The sequence below is a fragment of the Macrobrachium nipponense genome, chromosome 10 (genome assembly GCF_015104395.2).
Source record: "Macrobrachium nipponense isolate FS-2020 chromosome 10, ASM1510439v2, whole genome shotgun sequence".
Lineage (NCBI taxonomy): Eukaryota > Metazoa > Arthropoda > Malacostraca > Decapoda > Palaemonidae > Macrobrachium > Macrobrachium nipponense.
This window is the reverse complement of record NC_087204.1, coordinates 44,851,741-44,873,072: the sequence shown is the minus strand read 5'-3', so window position 1 is coordinate 44,873,072 and position 21,332 is coordinate 44,851,741. Positions and strand designations below refer to the sequence as shown.

Sequence of the window (21,332 nt, the reverse complement as noted above, 5' to 3'; positions counted from 1 at the left end):
ACTACGCATGGGTTATACATCTTTCCAATGTTTGCAGCGCACGCTTTCTCTATTTTTTTGGCTCTTATTTTTTTAACCATTCTGAATTAAATATTGACATTAGTCAAGCCATATTTTCGATATGATATTTTGATATAATCATATTGTTACTTGTGATTAAATCCCTTTAAATTCACAACCCTATATTTACACTCGTGTGCTCTATCACGCAGCTTGTGATCGCATTTTTCCTTAAAAATTACACATTCTGTGGTTCTGCCTTATATTCCACTTGTGATCTATATAGACATTATTTCTTTATTTTGCATTTTAGTAGTTTTGGGAATTAACGAGAATTTTGATTTTTGTATTTTTACTATCGTCAAAATTTCGATCACCTAATCGCAACATCTCATTATCTCATGTTCTGATAATAATACTGTACATTATTTAACTCTCTCTCTCTCTCTCTCTCTCTCTCTCTCTCTCTCTCTCTCTCTCTCTCTCTCTCTATCTCCATCCTCGTCTCTCTCTTCTCTCTCTCTCTCTTCTCTCTACTCTCTATCTCTCTCTGTGTGTGTGTGTGTGTGTGTGCGTGTGTTTGTGTGTGTGTGTGTGTGTGTTTGGTTGTAATGATTAATCGAGAGATATGTCTTCTAGACACTTCCGTTATAAAGCGCCTATTTCATATAACCCGTTGGTCATAGCATGCAGATCTATTGTATAATTATGCTACGGTGCTGTATTCAGCTTCGCGTAGGTTTTATCATTTCATCATTTCCAGTCAAAAGATGGCTGAATGGCCAAATCGCACGATCATGCAAGACTTATTTCGGTTTAGAGTTAACTTTAAATCGAAAAGCATCATCGATCGCCTCCAACGCCGTATGACGCAGTGAAATCACGATGTGAATAATTACGACACTAGCGCCTTTCTAGTACTTTATTTTCACAGATCTCCAGCCTCTTATCTCATAGGTAGGTCTGTGTATTCCGACTATCCTGGTGCCCACAGGAGCCAAGCTGACACCATCAGGTATTATTTCTTAGGAGGTTGCACCGTTTCCATATCGCTTTCATTAATATCTAATCTATGTGGAATTCCCGCAATTTTCCTTTTAGAATCAAATCTACTTTGTCCTGCCAACTGATGCCCAACAATTTTTTCTTTTTCTTTTTAAATTTTATTCTCAAGTAGACAATCTCTCGTGAGCTGTAGGTCCAATGTCATATGATTCGTGTCCTTATAGCGATACAGTTAGCAGTAATCTATGTATCATCTGGCATTAGAATTCAAATTTCAGTTTATTTGATTTCCAAATCTTATTCAACCTGCCCATTGTTTGATTTGCTTTTATTAGTCTTTCAGTAAATCCCAACTAAAGAAAACTTGCACTGTATTTCATTATTCCTAAAATATGTGAAAATGCACCTTCATCAATCTTTTCTCTATCGAATGTCAGTCATATCGTCCCTTTGTGCATACTTTATTCTTTTTGCTGAGATTTATCTGGAGTCACAGCTTTTAAGATTAATGATACCTACACTCTATCATGCAAGCTTTGTAAATCTTGAAGTGTTTGTTAATGAAAAATATCACCTGCAAATTCGATTTCTGTTATGTGTTTATAATCGATACTCCGGCGACCACTATTTTTCATTGTAAAATCCACGAGGAAGGCAAAAAGCAAAAGGGGAATAACATTCTTCTCTAGTTCCTCACTCTTTATGGCAAGTTCACTTGACAACACCTAATCAACATTAGTTTGTCATATACTTCGTTCATGAATAATTGCAGATAGCTTCACATAGTCCAGGGAATGCCATAGTGAGGCAAGATCTTCCTTAATATTAGTCTGTGGCTGTTGTGAAGTCTTCACACACACACACACACACACACAAAATCAGAGTGGAATTTTCAAATTCCGTACACTACTGCACAATATTCCTCAACCTGAATATTTGATCTCTGCACCTCCTGCCTTTTTAAAAACTATAGACCTTAGTATCATCTACATTCCCCAGCCTGTTGAGAGAAAATACGCTGATTTTTTAAAAATTAAAACAGACTTAGTGCAATACTTACGTATTTATTTCCATTTCTGTTATTACTAATGGTATTTAATGTGGGCTACCCTAACACGCGCCATTCCCTCAATACAGTTTTATCATCATCAGATTGTTTCGCCCGATATTCTCCCTTACCTCTTAAAATTCATTTAAATTCACCGTTTAGACTTGAGTTCATAACATGTTCCACTTTGCGATTTTCACCCTCTCCCTGAATTTTGTCTAATTATACCTTTTACTTATCTCTGTACTTTACCGTATCTTCAGATGTCATCTGCTATCAAAGATTTCCGTCTTGTTGCCCGTTGACTGATAATTACTTAGGTAAACTCGTTCAATTTCTGTTACTCCTCGGATATGGTTTCAAGAACTACAAATCTAGTTCGACATTCAGTTGCAAAAACCTCTTAATATTTAAATTCAAATAGCTTTATTGCGTTAAACTTAGATATTCTGTTGACTTTTTGTTGGGTGCTTTTAATTGTAGCTTAGTTTGGCAATATTAAGTTGGTGAATACCACCGATATTTGCTCCCCAGCTTCTAAACATTCCTGTCTTATTTTTTTTTATTTATTATATACGCTAGTATGTTATCCCACTGGAATGGAGGAACTGTCTGGAGGAGAGGAGTCTGCGAATAAATAGAATCAAGACTGTTGGAATGTGCTGTGAATTTGAGGAAGCAGAAAGAGAAAGAAAAGTAGATCTTGAGATTGATTTTCATAAGTTAGAAGAGGTAGGAAGTTTTAAATATCTGGGGTCTGTGATCCAAAATATAGGAGACCTAGATGAAGGGTTGACCGGAAGGATACAGTCCGGGTGGAGTAGCTGGAGGAAATGTAGTGGGGTGCTGTGTGATCGTTGGATGCCGGTAAAACTAAAGAGCAAGATCCGGCGCCAGGTTATGAGACCTGCAATGTTGTACTCGTCCGGAACATGGGCATCTAAGAAGAGAGATGAGAACAGGATTGGTATGACTGAGATGAGGGTGTTGAGATGGCACTGTGAACTTACTAGAAAGGATAAAGTTAGGAACGAACATGTTAGAGGCACTCTCAAAATAGCACTAACAAAGTGAGGGAAAGTAGACTGAGGTGGTATGTACATATAAAGAGACGAGAGGAAGACCAAACGATAAGGAAGATGATAGATATGGGACTACCAGCTGAGAGAAGGTTAGGTAGACCAAAATTGCGATGTGTTGGCTGTGTGAAGAGAGACATGAGGGAGTTGCGATTGATCGAGGAAGATGCACTGGATCGAAGGAGATGGAAGAAGGTGTTGAAGAACCATTACAACGACCCCAAATAGGGACACGCTTGTAGAGAAAGAAGAAGAATGTGATCCCACTGGTTGCTATGACTGCCTTGTGGAAAATATCTGTATTTGTGGGCGTTCTCTTGTGTGAAAAGAGTAATACCAAATTATCTGCATTAATGTGATTACATTGATGACAAATAGATTATTAGGGGTGGGACAAGCTGTCCTCTTGAGTAACAGGGTTTTCTATATTACAGTGCATTAAAGGAGCAAAGAGCAGAACAGACATATTGTCCTTCTCCTGGATATTCCAGATCTTAGCATTTTCTTATGTGACGTGGCTGCCGATAGATTAAGCTGGTTCTATGCCAGCAGGGTCTCCTGTACTGTGAGCTGCCAGTAGTTTTTTGCTTTATCAATTGTATAGGTAAGCATTGGTACCCGATGAAGGCACTTCTGAAAATTGCACTGCGTAAATAAAAGGATCTGGAATCTAAACAATCCCGTTAAATTGAAGTCTGACACGAGTAGTAGGAATATACATACAATGAAATTGTGTGGCAGTTTTGTGATGTGAAGTGTGTGTATAATGGGAAACCATAACTGGTCATGCATGCGAGGCGAGAATATGAAGATTTTCTTTCTTAAATTTCGGTGAGATACTTGAAATATCTACAGTGGTGGTTTATGAATCACAAAAACTATTCTAAATTATTTGAAAGGAATACCTTCACCGTACTAGGTGCAGTAATAATTACTACGACTTGATATGAATAAACTAATATGCAATCAATAATGCATTCATGTTTCTTAATATTTCAAAGCTGGGATGAACAATTATCTTAAGCAACTGGCTAAACAGGACCATTTAAAATAAAATTATAGACAAAGATGCTAAATGACATTTCATTGGCAGATAGTCTAATTAGTAAATGCTTCTTTAGAGAGTTGCTCAAGACCCATATTATTATTATTTCACCAATTAGTGTCATATCTGTATCAAACTATTATAGTTTCATTAGGTCAAGTCATTCAGAGTTGTTACTACAGGTTGTTGCTGATTAAACTGACCTTGAACCAGCACAGGGTCTCCCTCCTTGAGCAACCCGTAAACATCTGGTAAAGGAGACTACCCTGCGGCTTTGACATTCACCAAATTTGACGCTCTTTTGCTTAGAGCCCTCAGCTATTATTAAATAACCGTTCCATACACAGTTTCGATCCCATTTCAAGATAGAGCTAACAAGCTCTAAAATCAACATTGTTGATGAGGAAAATGCTCTGTGAAGAAAATTGATACAACCTGGAAACGAAATTTGATCAGGAATGGAAACCAAATATTTCATAAGGACCCAGTAGAAAATTACAACCATTGTTCAAATAGACACACACACACACACACACACAGAGAGAGAGAGAGAGAGAGAGAGAGAGAGAGAGAGAGAGAGAGAGAGAGAGAGAGAGAGAGAGAGAGAGAGAGAGAGAGAGAGAGAGCAATCAAATAAAATTGTGAAAATTTTCCAAAAAATAAAGTAATACCAATGTAAAATAACTTTGACATTAACATGTGTGATATGACTATAAATATATTTGCCCCTAACTGACCTATTAAAAGTAAAGTTTTCGATACCACATGAAAATAATGAAAGAAATATTTCTCTTTCATATGCGTCAATAAGATAACCGGGAATCTCAGGATAGGACTAGCGACAGCTGCATCACATCGGATATCACTGTTGCTGTTTAAATGTCACGATACACCAACATGCCGATGCGCAAGTCAGTCACGGAATGAACCATGCCTAGCTGTTGTGTTTACATATGTGCATTAAAACTTAAAAAAAGGAATAAAATGAAGCTTTGTATTTATTACTTTGGAATAAATGTTAGCTACACCAGGATTAGTAAGCCTCTTCCGGCAACCAATTGGCAACATATTTGCACAAAAAATGCATTCTCGTACTTCACTCATTAGTCCGGAAGCAGGTAAGTATAGCTTTTAGCATATATTTATTTGGAGTTAGGTTTACTCTTCAGTTATTGATCCACCCTATTTTTATATAATGTATTTTCGTTTATGATTGATTTTTTTCACAATTCTTTTGGCCTACTCATTAAGTGTTTTCTGGATCAAGTTAAGCGTGTAATTGTTTAGTATGACTTTCGTAACATAGTTTATATCATATGGTGAATAATTCTAGTCGTCTGCGGGTCGTTTCCTCTAATTCATAACACCAAAACTTGGTGTAGAAATTTTCTTCAGAACAAGCTTATCATAACTTTGTTCTGGAGACTAGATTATTTTGTTAACTGCTTGTCATTAGTTTTGGATACTACGTAACACGAAAAGGAAGTTGCTTGTAAAGAATTGAATAGCGTTTGTATGAAGCAATGAACTTGTGTTGAAGAACTGACCGAGTTAAGTAGCGGGATATGAATAGAATTAGTGACAGTAGCATATTTCAAAGATGTTATCCCTAAGCGAATGTCAGAAAATGTCCCTCTGGTGGCAGCGCAGTGAAGCTAGAAAAACATCAGAAGGTAGGGCTCTCCGCCCAATTATTTCGTGAATTTGGAAAGAATGGAGCCCTATGAGGTTTTAGTGAACCAGCCTGTTGTTATTGACAACGTAAGTGTATTTATAAGTTGCTTTTGGTGAATGAAGATGGAAGGATAATTGGGTTGTAATGAAATGGATGACAGAAATGATGCAAATACAAGGCGGTGGGCCCGGCCTGTCAAATGATCTGTTTGTATGATGAGTCATCCTTGTGTATTGATGCAAATCCTTATTACGCCCATATTTTTGTTCTTGATGGCTTGAATTGCAATCAGGGGCAAACGATCTAGTTAGTTTGTTCATTTGCTTTTGTGATGCTTTCTCTGCCAAGGTACAATGTGGATTAAATTTCGTCTTTCAGTCGAGAAGCAGAGGTAAGGTTCACGATAGTCCAAACGGTGGGATGAATCGAATCTATAATTTTTATTAAATAGTAAATGTTTGTTGTATTTATAAGAATTGTAATGGTTTTTATGTGTGAGAAAATAAACTGTAATTGTTGGTTACTTTAAAAACTTGGTTAACCCGTACGTTATGGGTAAAAAAATCCTAGCTTATCTTATAACCGAGGTAGGGCTGCCTAGCTATCCACCTACGGGAGGCACAGCTACTCCTACATCTGTCATTTTTTCGAGTAACTATTCAAGTTTGAGAATGGTTTTACTGCTACTATATGAAACACACAAAAATTCTAGCTAGTAGTATTCAAAATTTCAAAAGTGATCCCTCAGACTAGGCTAGTTAGATAAAAATATTTCTTGCATTGCCATTGATTACACCTATTGCTGATCCGGTCCATGTGCCGATTGAGGCTGAAGGCAGCCTCATTTCTTATAAGTGAAGACCTCACTACACCCACAAGATGCATCATTGGCATACTGAACAATTTTGTTTTACAGGCCAACAACCATATTACTTTTATACACTAAAACTAACAGGGAACCATTAACACTACCCTGTGGAACTCCAGACAAAATAGGTCTTGGTTCACTAAAAGATCCTGTTCACAGCAACTGGCTGTTGTCTACTTGTAAGGAAATCTTGGAAGTAAAATCCTGATACATAGCTATCCACCCACTCCAAAATTCTGAAGTTTATGAAAGGGTAAATAAAATCTATTTGAATTACTCTTCCCTCAAAACCCATATGAAGGTGCCATTGCAAATGACAAGTCATGTCTAAGAGAGCATTGCAGGTACCTACCTAACTGCTTCCTGGAGCAAAATGCAAATCTTGACTAGTATCAGGGAGAGGAATATCATCAGCTGATTACTTAGCTTGAAAAGCTTGGTGAAGTAGGTCAGCCTTTTCCTTAGGGCCAGTAATCAATTTACCATTGTCTGTTAGTGGTGGAATGGAAGATGAGCGTGACTCAAAGGTAGATGATGCCAATTTGGTCCACTGCAGATGAGGTAGAGTAGGCTAATTCCTTCAAGGTTAATCTTCAAGGAATTATTATATATAATTTTTCTTGGCTGTATGGTAAGTTCTATTCACAGCACAGTGAGAGAAAAAAAGAAAATTGTGTCATTTTCATCTGAACTATTTCGTCACTTTGTGTTGAATTTGGTCTGCTTGTCTACATGGCTGTTCATTTGTCCTAAATTGGATGACCTTTCTAGGGACATATCTTATTAAAATAGTCATCAGCACTTCATTTAACTTATTGGGCTTAGGGTCTAATATAGCATCTGAAAAGCATCAAGTGCCTCGCAAGCTTCAATAATCCAATCCCAATAGGTTCTGGATTTTAGCCAGATCATTTTTCCAAAGGTGACATTTGGAGTACAGGCAGTCCCCAATTATTGGTGATCTGATATGGTGTTTGTCTAGCGACAAAAATTGGTGATTTTCACCACCAGTATGCACCAGTTTCCACTAACCAGAGCTGATACGTACCTAACAGAGGTGCCGATCTCTGGCTATCGCCGCTTATGAGCCTCAAAAATCGCAGATTTTTGCGGCTATCGATGGTTTTTGCATATCTTTGTGCTGTAGGAATGGAAACCTCACTGATAACTGAAGACTGCGGTTGTACCGACTGACAGATATGCCCATCTCAATGGAGTAATAATCAGAAGTGACTGTATATTCGCAGACTATGGACTTATAGCTGGAACATCTGTGAATATGAGGTCTAATTTCTTACCAGAAATGTGGGTGTGTTCCGCAGTTAGCTGGACAAAATCGAAGGATACAGAGGACTCGAGCAGACTAGCCATGTTAATCTGTGGAATTTGAATTTAGCCACCCACTGTACTTTGCTTTACAGTCTCCAGAAATAATTAATGAAGCTTATGAATCTTGTGACTGACCCATACTAATCCTCCAAGAGACAGTCATATGTATTAGAATTGTTGATATTGGGGTTGCAGTAAACAGCAAATACTATGTATATATGCATTGTAGAACTTGCTGAAAGTTTGAAAACAAAGAACTTCATGGCAATTAGCTACCCCGAATTTTTCTGACAATACGTAAATTGTCTGGACTTGGTGTATACAGCCATACCTTGCTCATGTAGGATGTATAACAATAAAGTCAGGGTCATCAAACCCTGGGACTAAAAACTCAATCTTTGACTAGTTACTACTAAAAGGAGTTTCAGATAGAATAGTACAGTGGAACCCTGATCCCTGCCCATATTCGCATAATGAAGATTCACAGACTCACCTATTCGCAGGTTTCTCTATGGATCATACCTTCCCGTTATTCATGGTAAATTTGCTTATTTGGGGTATTTTTCACTGAGAAATATTCACTAATTACTGTATTTTTGTATCAATTTCCTTACTAAATGCACTTTTTGTGATAAAACTTAAAATATTTGGGTACAAGTATTTTTTTTTTTTAACTAACAAAATAGGCAGTTCTAAGCATTTTTAGTGGGATTTTAAGTAATTGCAGATTTTAGCTATCATTCATGATAGAAATCATATAGTACATAGAATAAACTGATTTATGTACTACATGGTGTTGCTGTAACACTAATAGGAATGGTCTAAAGTTTTTTGGTGGATAAAAAAAAAAAGGCTTCATTTAGTCTAATGGAAATGCATATCATAGCCATTTTTTGTAGGAGTCTTCCTTAGTGTGACCTGGAATTGGTCAGTGAAACTGTATTAAGGTAATTAACTTCTAGTTAATGTTATGAGCTGAGGAATACCCTTCCTCACCTGCCATTGCAAAGCACTTTTTCTTCAGGTGCCTGTCTAGTGTGGGCATCAGATTACATTTTTGGTTAGACTGTGTTGTTGAAACCAACCCTTTTGCTTTTGAATCTTGATGTTTATTTGTTTTTTCTATAATAAAGGTGGAGAAAACACTATCACAAAAATGTGTGGAACCAGTTTGAACAGAAAACTGCCAGTCTTGTTCTCTGTCTCTCGACCCCTGGGTATTGATAAGAGATGCTTTCCAGCACCTGAGGGACAACCTGGATGTACTATACATGTTTCCACCTTTCAAAATGTGTTGCAGGGTGGTAAACCCAGTTTGTAACCCCCAGTCTTTGGATGTCTCTTGTGGTTCTTGGTTGGCCACATGCCAAGTGGTACCCCAATCTATTGTGGGTGAGGTGCCAAGAGTTGCCTCAGCGACCCACCGCTCTGTGCCAGCCACACATTGCCAGTACTACTGATCAGTACTCTCTCTGGTGCAACTTCATGCTTGGAGATTATCCAGTCTCTCTTGCAGGGGAGAGGCTTTTGTACCAGGGCCGGGAGGAAGATACCTGGGTACCTTAGACTTTCTTCGGGAATTTGCGATTGATGTTGTAGAAAGGTTACCTCTTTGGTCAGTGTCTGTTCAGCAGATCACAGACTTCCTTATCTACTTTTGTGTAGACAGGTTTCTCAGTAGTTGCAGTAAAAGGCTACGACTCTGCCTCATCACAGGTGTTCAAACTTAAGGGTCTAGACCACTCCACTTTGATGGAGTTGTCATTTAATGAGGAGCTTTGAAAAGTTTTATTCTCCTTGAGAACTTTGGCACCCTGAGTGGGATGTGTCACTGGTCTTTAGGTAGGAGTTTCACCAGGTTGACTTTTTGAGCATATGTATCGGTCTTTGAACCAAGACTTTAGACAAGGCCGGGAGGAGGGGGGATGGCCTGGCCAGTCGGGGGAAGGGGGGTGCAAGCCTCCACAAAATGCGCTAGCAACCCCTCCAAGGACGGGGGACCCCCTAGTCTGAGCATCTTCCAAATCGCCGCCATTTTGGATGCCTCCGATTCTGGAAGAAAAGAGATTGATGAAAAAGCCTCACCCTTCTCGGGAATCAAATTAACTCCCAAGAAAGAAGGGGCTACATTACAAACATCAGCCTCGTGGCCTCCTGATACTTCCAGCGACGAATCAATGGAAGAAAAGGAAGGAGAAACAGGAACATTGCTACTATGGGGGTTGACTACTGCAGGAGACGAAACATCGGGAAGAGGCGAAAAACCCCCTCAAGTAGGAAGAATTGAAGCCCTCCGATGTTCTTTCTTGCCATAAAACAACTTCCACTGCTGTATAGGCCATGCCCGGCATTCTGTGCAAGGATTTGTTATAGTACAAAAATTAGAACGACATCTACTGCACGTTATGTGAGGGTCAGTCGCTGCTGAAGCCAAAAAACGAGAACATGGAAAACCTGGAACTCTGGGGCACATACGTTGATGCCGAGAAGGAGCAGAAGAAACCATAATATCAGCCAAACACACACACACACACTAAACACAAGCGAAATGGACAATGAACCGGGGAAAGGCCAAAAGAGGTTAACACAACTCTCACCCAGGCGGTCAAAGAAAGACTGGCGTAGTGGCATGGTCCTCGACCACTCCTCACCCGAGCTACACATGCATTGCCAGATATCACAAGATTCCTTGCTTTCATCTGCTTTTTAACCGAATCCAGCTAGGTGCTAGAACTTATCCTATTGTGAAGACCGAAGGTTTGTAGCTATGAAAAATACAAATTGTCTCAGAAAATTTGTCATTTTACACCCAAGATCGTCTTCCTCTTTACTGTATATTTGAGACTTTGTAGACAGAGATCTGGATGAGATGCTGCTCTGCATGGTTTGTGCTATTAAGTACTACTAGTTTAAAAAAAACCCATCCCCAGAGACTAGGGAGAAGGCACCTTTTCATTAGTAGTACAGGTAAGTACAAGGAGGTGTCTTAAGAACACCCTATCTTTTTGGGTTTGCGAAGTAATCGGATGGACTTTGACCTTTTCTGATGAATACTTTTATGTTGGCCCCTCCGCTCCTATGTAGAAGGCAATGGTTTGCATTCCCATAAGAACAAATAGTAGATTTTGACTAAATTTTACTTTTCCTAGGTATACAAAACTAGAGCCTTTTATTTTTAGTCCTTCCGTGACCACCCCTGTATATTCCCTATGGGACTAGGAAAAGTGAAGGAAGTGGTCAGTGAGTGAGGGATATTTCTTAACTCACTCCCCATTTCCACCTGTTAACCACCTGGTTAAATATCTAGTTACCAAGTTTTTGTCTGGTTTCCAGCTCGTACTGAAAGGTACTCTTATCTTAAAGGATCTGGTGTGTATGTATACTTGTGAAAAATAGAAATTGTTATTCAGTATTTGTTAGTTTTCTCTGAAACAACTCCCTTGTAGACAGAATTACTTATTGCATAAAAATAAAATGAGTTTTTACAGTATGTACATGCAAAGTAAGGAGGCTTTTAAGAATGAGAAATAATAATACTGATAATGTGGTACGTACGTATAGTATTACGTACTAAGTAAGCATAGTGTATGTATGTATAATAGTGATTTGACACCTTTTTACAGTTGGGTTTAGTTGTTGTATTGAAGATTTTGCCTTTTTGAAGAACCTGTATCTGAGGCATTTGCTGCAGGATTTCATCCTTGATTAAGCAGTTTCAAACCACATTACTACTTTGGGGTGAAGGACTTTTTAGCAGAGGGATTGTTCTCGTATTGTATTATATTCTTTATTATATTGTATCTAAAAATTGATCTGGTACATTATTGCATTTCTTGCAGGGCTCGGGAGTTATAAAAGCAGGATTTGCTGGTGACCAGACTCCAAAATGCCACTTTCCAAACTAGTAAGTATGAGCAAGTTATAAGTAATTTAAATTGAAGGAATTGCTTTATGTAGTAGTTGTCTTTTGAATCTCAAAGCTTGAAACTATTTGTTATAAACTTATTTCTTAGCATTGAATTGAATGATGATAAAATTTTTTAGTAATTTCCCACATCCACGATGATGTGTCAGGTACAGGTACAGGCGTAGCTGAACCGAGACATATCTTATGTACCTAATTAAATCTGAGCATACAGCCTTGCGTTATCTTTGGTCCTTTATTATTAAGCATCCTCATGCGATCCTTTATTATTATGCATCCTCATGCAAAACAATTAAAATCATTAGAAATAGACTTCTTAGAGTTGTTGGTTAACTATTTTCAAACTGCATTGATTATGTTGTAAAAAATTCTCTTAAACTTATGTAATCAAAGTAAAATATTGGTTTAAAACTTGTATATGTGTATTTCTACATACTATTTGTATTTCTTTTAAATTTACTCTAACAGTACTTCAACATGTGAAATTACATATCCTGTGCTGTAAATAATTTCAGAAAAAATTGTTTGAAATAAAAACATGTAGAGTAAGTATATTCAAGGAAGTTTATTACTAGAATTTGACATGTGGGTAAAAAATAATACTAAAATGCATGGATACCAAAGTCAGGTTTCAGAAGCCTAAAAACTAGAAGTTAATTGAACACCCATGTTTATCCTTTCTTAAAGTTAAATCAAATTGGTAATTAAATAATTAATTTGGTCAATGTTGCTGTAGTATAGTTCCCTTAACTTGTATTTGTATGAAATTTTAGCTATGATAACACTTATACTGTATTATGTGATATTACATTCTACAAAACTGTATACGTACGTACTTTTTTCACTTTATGACTAACTGTAAATCCTTTACTGATTGCTTAAGCATTGAACACTTGCATTAGAACTGTTGTTTATAGGTATTATAGGCATGTGTGGAACATTCATAATATACTTAAGATTAACTTCAACAAATTGTAGGTATCTAAATTTGTAAATGCTTATCCTGTAACTTTTCCATGTATGTAATTGTAAATAATTATTGATACTACTTTGGGTTCTACTAAAGATTTCCTCTAAGGCTTGTCTCTCATTAAAGTGTAAGTGCAATTTAGTTCTGATTTTATGATTCATCAGCAAATTTATGTGTTGAAAACTCCTTATATATATTTTTAGAACATTTAATTTAACATATATCTGCCTGGCTTGACCTGTAGAAATTTTTATTTTACATTGCTCGGAGTAAAGTGTAAATGCAAGGAGTTTAGAGTTGTGTTTAAAAATAACTGCTTGTATTCATTATTACAGTACAACTTGCATTTATTGGTGGTTGTCTTTAACAGAGGTTACTTATGGTTTATTAAATCAGAGACTTAACTGTTAATTCAGACTTGTGTTGGTTATGTTTATGTATGTAGAATGTAAGAGTACCAAAGTATAAGGTATTGACTCAGGACATTCTGATCTAGGCAAATTTGTCTATACAGTCGACCCCTGCCTATTTGCGGTTCCGGATTGGTGGACTTGCCTATTCGCAGATTTTTCTGTGGAACATACTAGTAGTATATAAGTATTAGAGAAATATTCACTAAATACTGTATTTTCATATAAATTTTGTGACTAAATGAAGTTTTTGTGATAAAACTATGAAATACTCAGGTTTAAGCATTTTTTAGAGGGTTTTTTGGTGTTTGGCATTTATAAGCAATTTTAGTGGGGGTTTTAAGTATTCGTGGATTTTAGCTATTTTTGAGGGGTTGCAGTAGACATCCCCTGTAAATACCAGGGGTCGACTGTATTCAAGCTTTTGACCACTCCTTGATTCAAGTGTTTTAGGGATGCAAATTACTCTTGGAATAAGGGCATCTATTATTGTGAGTTTTTATGTCATTTGACTTTTAAGGCAATAAATTCCTTTTAAATTTTTCCAAATATTTTTTCACTGATCTCTTATTCTTTTGCCTTCTTTACAGTATTGGCAGACCAAAGCATGTGCGTGTGATGGCTGGAGCATTGGAGGGCGACCTTTTTGTTGGTCCAAAGGCTGAGGAACATCGTGGTCTTTTATCAATTAGGTAAGATATAATAGCAATTTTCATATGCTTTTATATGACACTGGTGATATGAGGATGCTGTTGCAATTTTTATGTCTTCTCTCTTTTGGATTAATAGAACTTTTTTCTTCAGCACTGTACTTAACCTTTATCCGTTATTATTTAACGTAAATTGTTATGTATTTGTTATTATTTTGTTGACTTAAGTGAGGACTGTTTGTGTATGCTTTCCATGTTGTGGAATTTGTTTGTTTTTTTCAGATACCCAATGGAACATGGCATAGTAACTGACTGGAATGACATGGAACGCATATGGCATTATATTTATAGCAAAGACCAACTTCAAACATTTGCTGAAGAGGTAAAGTAGAGAAGGGCATGTAAAATTTAATTGAAAGTGTGAATAATGAAAGGAGTAAAAAGAGAGTGTGAGACCCTTTAGTGTTTTAAAATTCTGAATAGAACTATTTTTATGGGTTTTATCAGCAGCTAGTAATAAGAGTTTGCATTTGTAATAATATACAGTAATTATAATCATAATATTCTTGCATTGGCTAGCAGTTAAGGTACTTTTATCACAAAATATCCCGTGTAAAATAAAAATCTTGGTTCTTAACTATCTCAGTAATGAAACTAAATCTGTAAAAGGCAGTAAGTTTAAGGTGTTTTTATGCTGGATAGGATTGCCTTAGGATATCAGAATAGTTGTTCATTATAAAGGATTCATCCCGCTTCTGGACAATTCCTTGAAACCATTTCTTCGAAAACAGATTGTTGAACACATTTCTTCGAAAACAGAAACTCAAAGTGAAATATCTTTGACAAGCAAAAACTTTATGGTAGAATACAGTCGACCCCCACTATTCGTGGACCCAAGATTTGTGGATTCGTTTATTTGTGGATTTTTCTATGGACCGTACATACCCATTATACCCAGAAAATACTACTATTCGCAGTATTTTTCACTGAGAAATATTCACAGTTTGCTGTATTTTCATATAATTTTTGTGACTAAATGCACTTTTTGTGATAAAACTAAAACTCGGGTACAAGCATTTTTCCAACTATCAAAATAGGCAATTCTAAGAATTCTTAGAGGGGTTTTAAGTATTTGCAGATTTTAGCTATTTGGGTGGAGGGGGTCTGGTACCCATCCTCCGCAAATACTGGGCTAATTTACTTCAAATCACCAATGCAGGCTATAATTTGCAAAAGCATATAAACATATACTTTAAAGTGTGAGCACCCTAATTGAAGGTGGCCGAATTTGTCAAGAGCTTGAAAGGGAGCCAATACTCTTTATTAAAGAGTTTTTTTATCTGTAAAAGATAAACAGATGAACAAAACATACTGGAAATGTAAAGATTTAGATAAAATGTGCAAAAGCTGAGCAATAACAATAGACAATGAGGTGATGACTGTTCCAATAGACCTTAATCACACAGGGGATCCTGCAAGCATGGAAGTTTACCAGTTTATGAATGAAGTGAGAGATAAGGCAAAAGATAGCATAGAAGTACACCACATCCTGATATTTAGTGCAGCATCTTAAGTTTCACAAGCTGTAGCTGCAGCTTTACCTTCTACAAATAGTATCAGGAGAACAGTGTACCATGTTTGACAAAAAAAACGATATTTGATTGGTTGTGCCTATGCAGAGGAAGGATTTAGTTTCTATAGAAGATCAAATGAAAACCAATAATGATGACAAATTCTAAGGTTTGACTCTAGTCCATTTGATAACAATGTTGATCTTTTCCACATATGAGGACTTGCAGTTTCTCTTCACCTGCCTTAATTGGTATGCCGATGGGACATTCAAAACAGTTCCTAGTACATATGAAAAATTGTATACCATTCATGGTGTTAAAAATGGGCTTACAATAACACTATCTATGCATTGCTACCAAATAAAAAAGAACAAACCTATCGGGAATTTTTGAGACAAACATTCTTGTTCCTAACTTGTCTATTGATTCAGTTTTAACAGATTTTGAAATGGGGATGATGAATGCAATCACCTTAGAATTTCCATCATGTTCCAACTTGGTGTCCTCTGCCATTTTTGTCAATGCATATACTATAGGAAAGTTTGTGAATATGGACTCAAATTACTTTACAAACTGATGCCCAATTTGCTCTAAACATATGCATGCTTTCGGCTCTTGCATTTCTGCCAATGAGCAAAGTTGTTGTTAATAATATTGTTGATCACAATATTATTATCATGAAGCAGAAAATGTTCTCAACTACTTTGACGATACTTGAACCGGGCGTCCTGTTAGACGGGGATAACGCCGTGCTCCCAAGTTTAATACATATGTATTAATATATGGTCATGTTACAACAAAGTAGGAAAGGACTTGCCAAAAACAAACAATTCAGTTGAGGGATGGCATACAGGATTTATGCAGCAAGTTTCTTCTTACCTTCCAACTATATGGAAATTTATAATTTGCTTTGAAAAGGGAACAATCCTTGAACGAAATACACTTAGAAAGAATAAGTAGCAGTTATGAGTTAAGAAAGATTTTAAAGTGTAAAGCCAGTGCTGCCCGTCTGAAGAACCTTATCATATCTTTCAATGATTCATCCAATATTTGCATGGAATTGCACACAAACCCAGATTCTAAAAAAAAAAGCAACTAAAAATAAAGGTATTCTTAGTTTTATATTTTAATAAAATTTATGTGAATTGTTTTATACCTATTTTGATAAATGTTCTTGATGCTTCTGGTATTTATTACCCCTTTAATTATTGTTGAAATTATTATTATTTTTGTTAATAACATTTTTATTAACATCAGAATGGAAAAAGAAAATAGAAATAGAGAAGAAATGTAAAAACGCATTACCTAATGGTCATTCTTGTATTCGAAGAAAGGGTATGAAACCAACTTTTCGATATTTTGATTTTCTAAGTTAAACACTATGAAGTGAATGCACTTAGAGGTTTTTGTTTCCAAAGCAATGTGTTTGAAGGTCTGTTTTCAAAGAAATGTTTTAGAAGAATTGTCTGTAAATCGATTCATCCAGCATTATAATATTTTGGTATGACCCATAGCTTAGAAACCACTGATGCAAGGATAAAGCTTAGAAACTAAAGGCTGCAGGAAATTGGTGTTGGGATTAGAGATAGTGTCGTGTAGCTTTTTTTTTTTTATGAATATGGTTGGTCTCCCCACAGCGTATCTCTCTCTCTCTCTCTCTCTCTCTCTCTCTCTCTCTCTCTCTCTCTCTCTCTCTCTCTCTCTCTCTCATTCATTATCTAATAGGGAAACACTTCCAGAATGTTTGAATAAGGAATAAGTTGTGTGTGCTTTCTCTCACGAATTCACAACACATTCACACATGAATACATGTGTACATTAAAATGAAAGGTAAGTGGAAGATAGTCTGCATCATAGTAGTTACAGTTTATGATGATTGATTGGTGAATATGTAAATATATGCATACTGTATTATAGATATGTAATTGTATCTTTGAAGATTATCAGGGCAACAAAGTTTCAATGCAGGAATGGTCTAATAGTGTACAGATGGAGAAGTGTTGTGTTGGGATGAAAAGGTAGAATTGAGAGTCAGAAAGTTTCATTTAGACATGGCAACCTCTGGCCGGAACATTTCACATTATTGATGAATCTGTTGGTTTCCACAAAAGACTGTCATTGTGTACCGATCCAAATCCTGTGTCCCAAAATTATAAAATCCCGAAGGGGGTAGTGCCATCTATGCACCTCATGCCATGCAATGTTGGCATTACTTAAGGTTCTTTGCAGCGTCCCTTCGGCCCCTAGCTGCAACTACTTTCATTCCTTTTATTGCTTATATTCGCGTTCTTCAATCTTACTTTCCACCCTCTCCTAACAATTCATTCACAGTGCAGCTGCGACGCTTTCCTCTTGTTGCAGTTCTCAAACCTTTTCACTGTCAATTTCCGTTTCAGCGTTGAATGGCCTTAGTTGCCCTGGTGCTTTGCAGTATACCTAAAATCTATGAAGTCAAATCAAATCAACCAAAAATATAAGAAGAGTAGGAAACTTCATTTCAGTAATATCTTAATACTGCAGTGTAAAGTTTTGGATGTATCATTCACTAAATTGAAGTGGTCCATTTTATACTTCTCTTGCTACACTTAGGGTTTTTAGTGCAAAATAGTAGCTCTTTAAATTTGTTTCTGAAATGTAACAATAGCTTTATTAGATCTCATTCTGTAATTCTTTACAGCATCCGGTGTTGTTAACAGAAGCCCCTCTCAATCCTCGAAAAAATAGAGAGAAAGCCGCAGAAATATTTTTTGAAACATTCAATGTTCCTGCCCTTTTTGTCTCCATGCAAGCTGTTTTAAGTTTGTAAGTATTCATACTGCACTGTTTGATGTAAATACTAATAATGTTTAAATTTAGAGTGTTTTGGAGTTATTCTGCCATTGTATAGCATGATGTATTAAAGATAGCACTAAAAGTATTAATGCTAGCCATTGCTTTTCATGTAGGAGTGTTTTTTAGTGTGAGCAGGAATTGGGCTTTTAAAGTTGGTAACAAGGTAGTTAACTTTGGTGGTGTGTGAGTTGGGAAACCCTCTGGTCACCTGTTAATTTTTCACCTGTTATTATCTAGCACTTTTTCTTGAGCTGCAGTCAAAACATCTTGTTGTACTATAACCATTTGAAACTTCTTCCATCATTTTTATTGTCTGCATGGTGTTTTTGTTTTGTTAACAATTTTGTTATCTTGCATTAATAATATAATAATAATAATTAATAAGTAATAATAATAATTAATTTTATTTTCAGCTCAAGGCCATATACATGGAATATACAAAGTACATTCAGTAACATGCACAATCTAGGTACATGAGATGACATGATGAAAAATGAATAATCAGCAATATCTACACAGTTGCTGAAGTAAAGTTGCTGAAGTAATATAAAAGATTGTAATGATAAAAATGGTAATAATAGTAATAATATTGACAATAGTAAAAAAAAAAAAATAAATAAAATTTATAATAATTATTGAACAGATTGTATATAATTAAATTCCAGCTAGAGAACTTAGGTGGTTACAGTAGTCAGGTCCAGAGGCTAAATAAAAAAACTCTAAATTGATAATATTCACAGCAATCATGAAAAAGTATAATACCAGTAATAACAGTAACTGTAGAAATATAATAATAATGACAGATTTTGCAGATGACACTTTGCAAAGACAGTTTTAAGTCATTTAGGGAACAAACACCTTATTTTCCCATCTTTCCCACAATTTAGATCTTCTTGCCTCACTACTTAGGACGCTTTGTATGAGCGAATTACTTCTGCTTCTCAAATGGGTTATCAGACTGGACAAAGTTTGCCTTACAATGATTTTTAAGTTATCCAGGTGATTTTCTGTGAACATCTGTGTGGCAAAGTGGTAGCAAAGAGTATTTGTGTGGGATCTCAAAATGTCATTGTGCACAACAGTGATATGTCTCATAGTCTCTTGGGTATACTTTGTCCAGAGGGAACACCCATAGATACTGTAGTAATCAATATGGGTGGAAGAGCAACAGTTTCATGTCTTGGTGACAGAAGGCAAACCTTGGAATCATGTTGCCTGTTGCACATAGGTTATGAGGCCTCTGTTCTGTCTGCCATATCTTTTAGGTAGTCCGCCTGTGTTCTATGTCTGCCGTATCTTTGAGGGACTCCATGATAATGTGACCCAAATACAGAAATTCATGCATGAATTCCAGCTGATGATGATTGAGGAAACTTTGTGGTTCTGCAGTATGCTTAAGTGATCTCAGGAGCAGCGACATGCATTGGGTCTTGGTTTTGTTATACATATAGGATATCAAATTCCACTGTATATTAGTGGCAAGTGTCGATGAGTTGTCGGAGACCTTTCACCAATGGAGAAATAAGAACCATATCGTCGGCTTAACAGAGGTTGTTTATAGTAGTTTCGTTGACAGTGCATCTGATTGGGTGTGAGTTTGATTGGGTGTGAGTTCAGTTTGACATTCAGGGCATCTGTGTACATATTTAACAGGTATGGAGAGAGAATGCCCCTTGCCAAAGCCTGTTTACGGCGCCAAAGGTGTACAACAATATGTTACCCCATTTGGCACAGAATTGCTGTGTGGAGAACCAGTAATGTAAAATGCCAATTAGATAAAGAGGTGTGCCTCTTTTTTGCTTTGGGAAGAGCTTCAGATAATTTATTCTGTCAAATACTTTTCTCACATCTACAAAACATGGTAAAATAGGGGAGGCTGATGATAGGCAATAGTTCAGTAATTCTTTCAGTATATAGATGCAGGTGTCGGGTGAGTTGTTTGCTTTAAATCTGAACTGGTTGTCAATGGTGTGTAGAAGGGGGAGAAGTCTCATCAGAAGAACCAGCTCAAGTACCTTTGACTACAATCGTAGTGATTGTAGTTGGGCAGTAATTGCAAGGGTTAGCTGCATCCTTTAGCTTTTTTTTTTGATTAATGGTATTAAGTGAACTAGGAGTGGGGAGTCTGGAAGAAACTGGCTAATTATGCATGCATTGAATAGGCCAGTAGCAGAATATAAATTATCGGATGGCAGAATTTGAAAGCTTCTGCAGGAAGACCATGGCAGCCAGCCAATTTATTATTACGTATTAGATAGGTTGTTTATGGTATCGCTGATGTTACCAGTTGTATATGGCATTGCTGATGTTACGAGGTTGTTTATGGCATCGCTGATGTTCCCTGGCGTAATACAATCTGCAAAATGAAATTGAATGTTATCAGTAAGGATGTTATTTACATCCCTTTGGGAGTTTTAGCTAATGAGGGAATATCCTACATAAAGACAATGGTATGTATTTCCCTAGAAAAAAATTAAATAATTTTCAAGTATGAAATTTTTTATAAATATAAAAATGAAAGCCTTTTAACTTATTCCCACCTCAATCATACTGCATTGTCCCGGATGCTGAAGAGTAAAGTGCTTTATGGACAGGTGGGGGAGGGGGTTCCCGTTAGCAGTTCACAGTGAGGAAGACTCATACATAAAAAATGCTCTGGTTTGTATACTTAGTAAAAAATGTATATTTTGTATTTTTACAGTGAGAGTAATTTAGGCCTAATTGTTTTCTACATTTTAAACAAACAGGACTACTTGAAAGTATTATTTTGCAGGTATGCAACTGGTAGAACTACTGGTGTGGTTCTAGATTCTGGAGATGGAGTAACGCATGCTGTGCCCATTTATGAAGGTTTTGCCATGCCACATTCCATTATGAGGGTAGATATTGCTGGTAGAGATGTCACACGGTAAGCTCAAAGATAGT

General features: G+C 36.5%; 2 protein-coding genes across 2 annotated transcripts in view; both read left to right on the top strand.

Moving 5' to 3' along the window:
• The first annotated feature begins 2,710 nt into the window (after positions 1-2,710).
• Positions 2,711-3,127, top strand: LOC135223964 (uncharacterized). The gene has a single exon (XM_064262886.1). The coding sequence runs from the start codon at positions 2,711-2,713 to the stop codon at positions 3,125-3,127; it is 417 nt and encodes a 138-aa protein (XP_064118956.1).
• A 2,652-nt stretch (positions 3,128-5,779) lies between these two features.
• Positions 5,780-21,332, top strand: part of LOC135223600 (beta-centractin) — a 26,636-nt gene continuing 11,083 nt past the window's right edge. The window contains exons 1-6 of the mRNA XM_064262164.1: positions 5,780-5,938; positions 11,889-11,953; positions 13,945-14,046; positions 14,287-14,386; positions 18,253-18,377; positions 21,181-21,315. Coding sequence (XP_064118234.1) covers positions 5,891-5,938; positions 11,889-11,953; positions 13,945-14,046; positions 14,287-14,386; positions 18,253-18,377; positions 21,181-21,315 — 575 coding nt within the window. The 5' untranslated portion in view covers positions 5,780-5,890. The remainder of the gene's footprint in view (positions 5,939-11,888; positions 11,954-13,944; positions 14,047-14,286; positions 14,387-18,252; positions 18,378-21,180; positions 21,316-21,332) is intronic.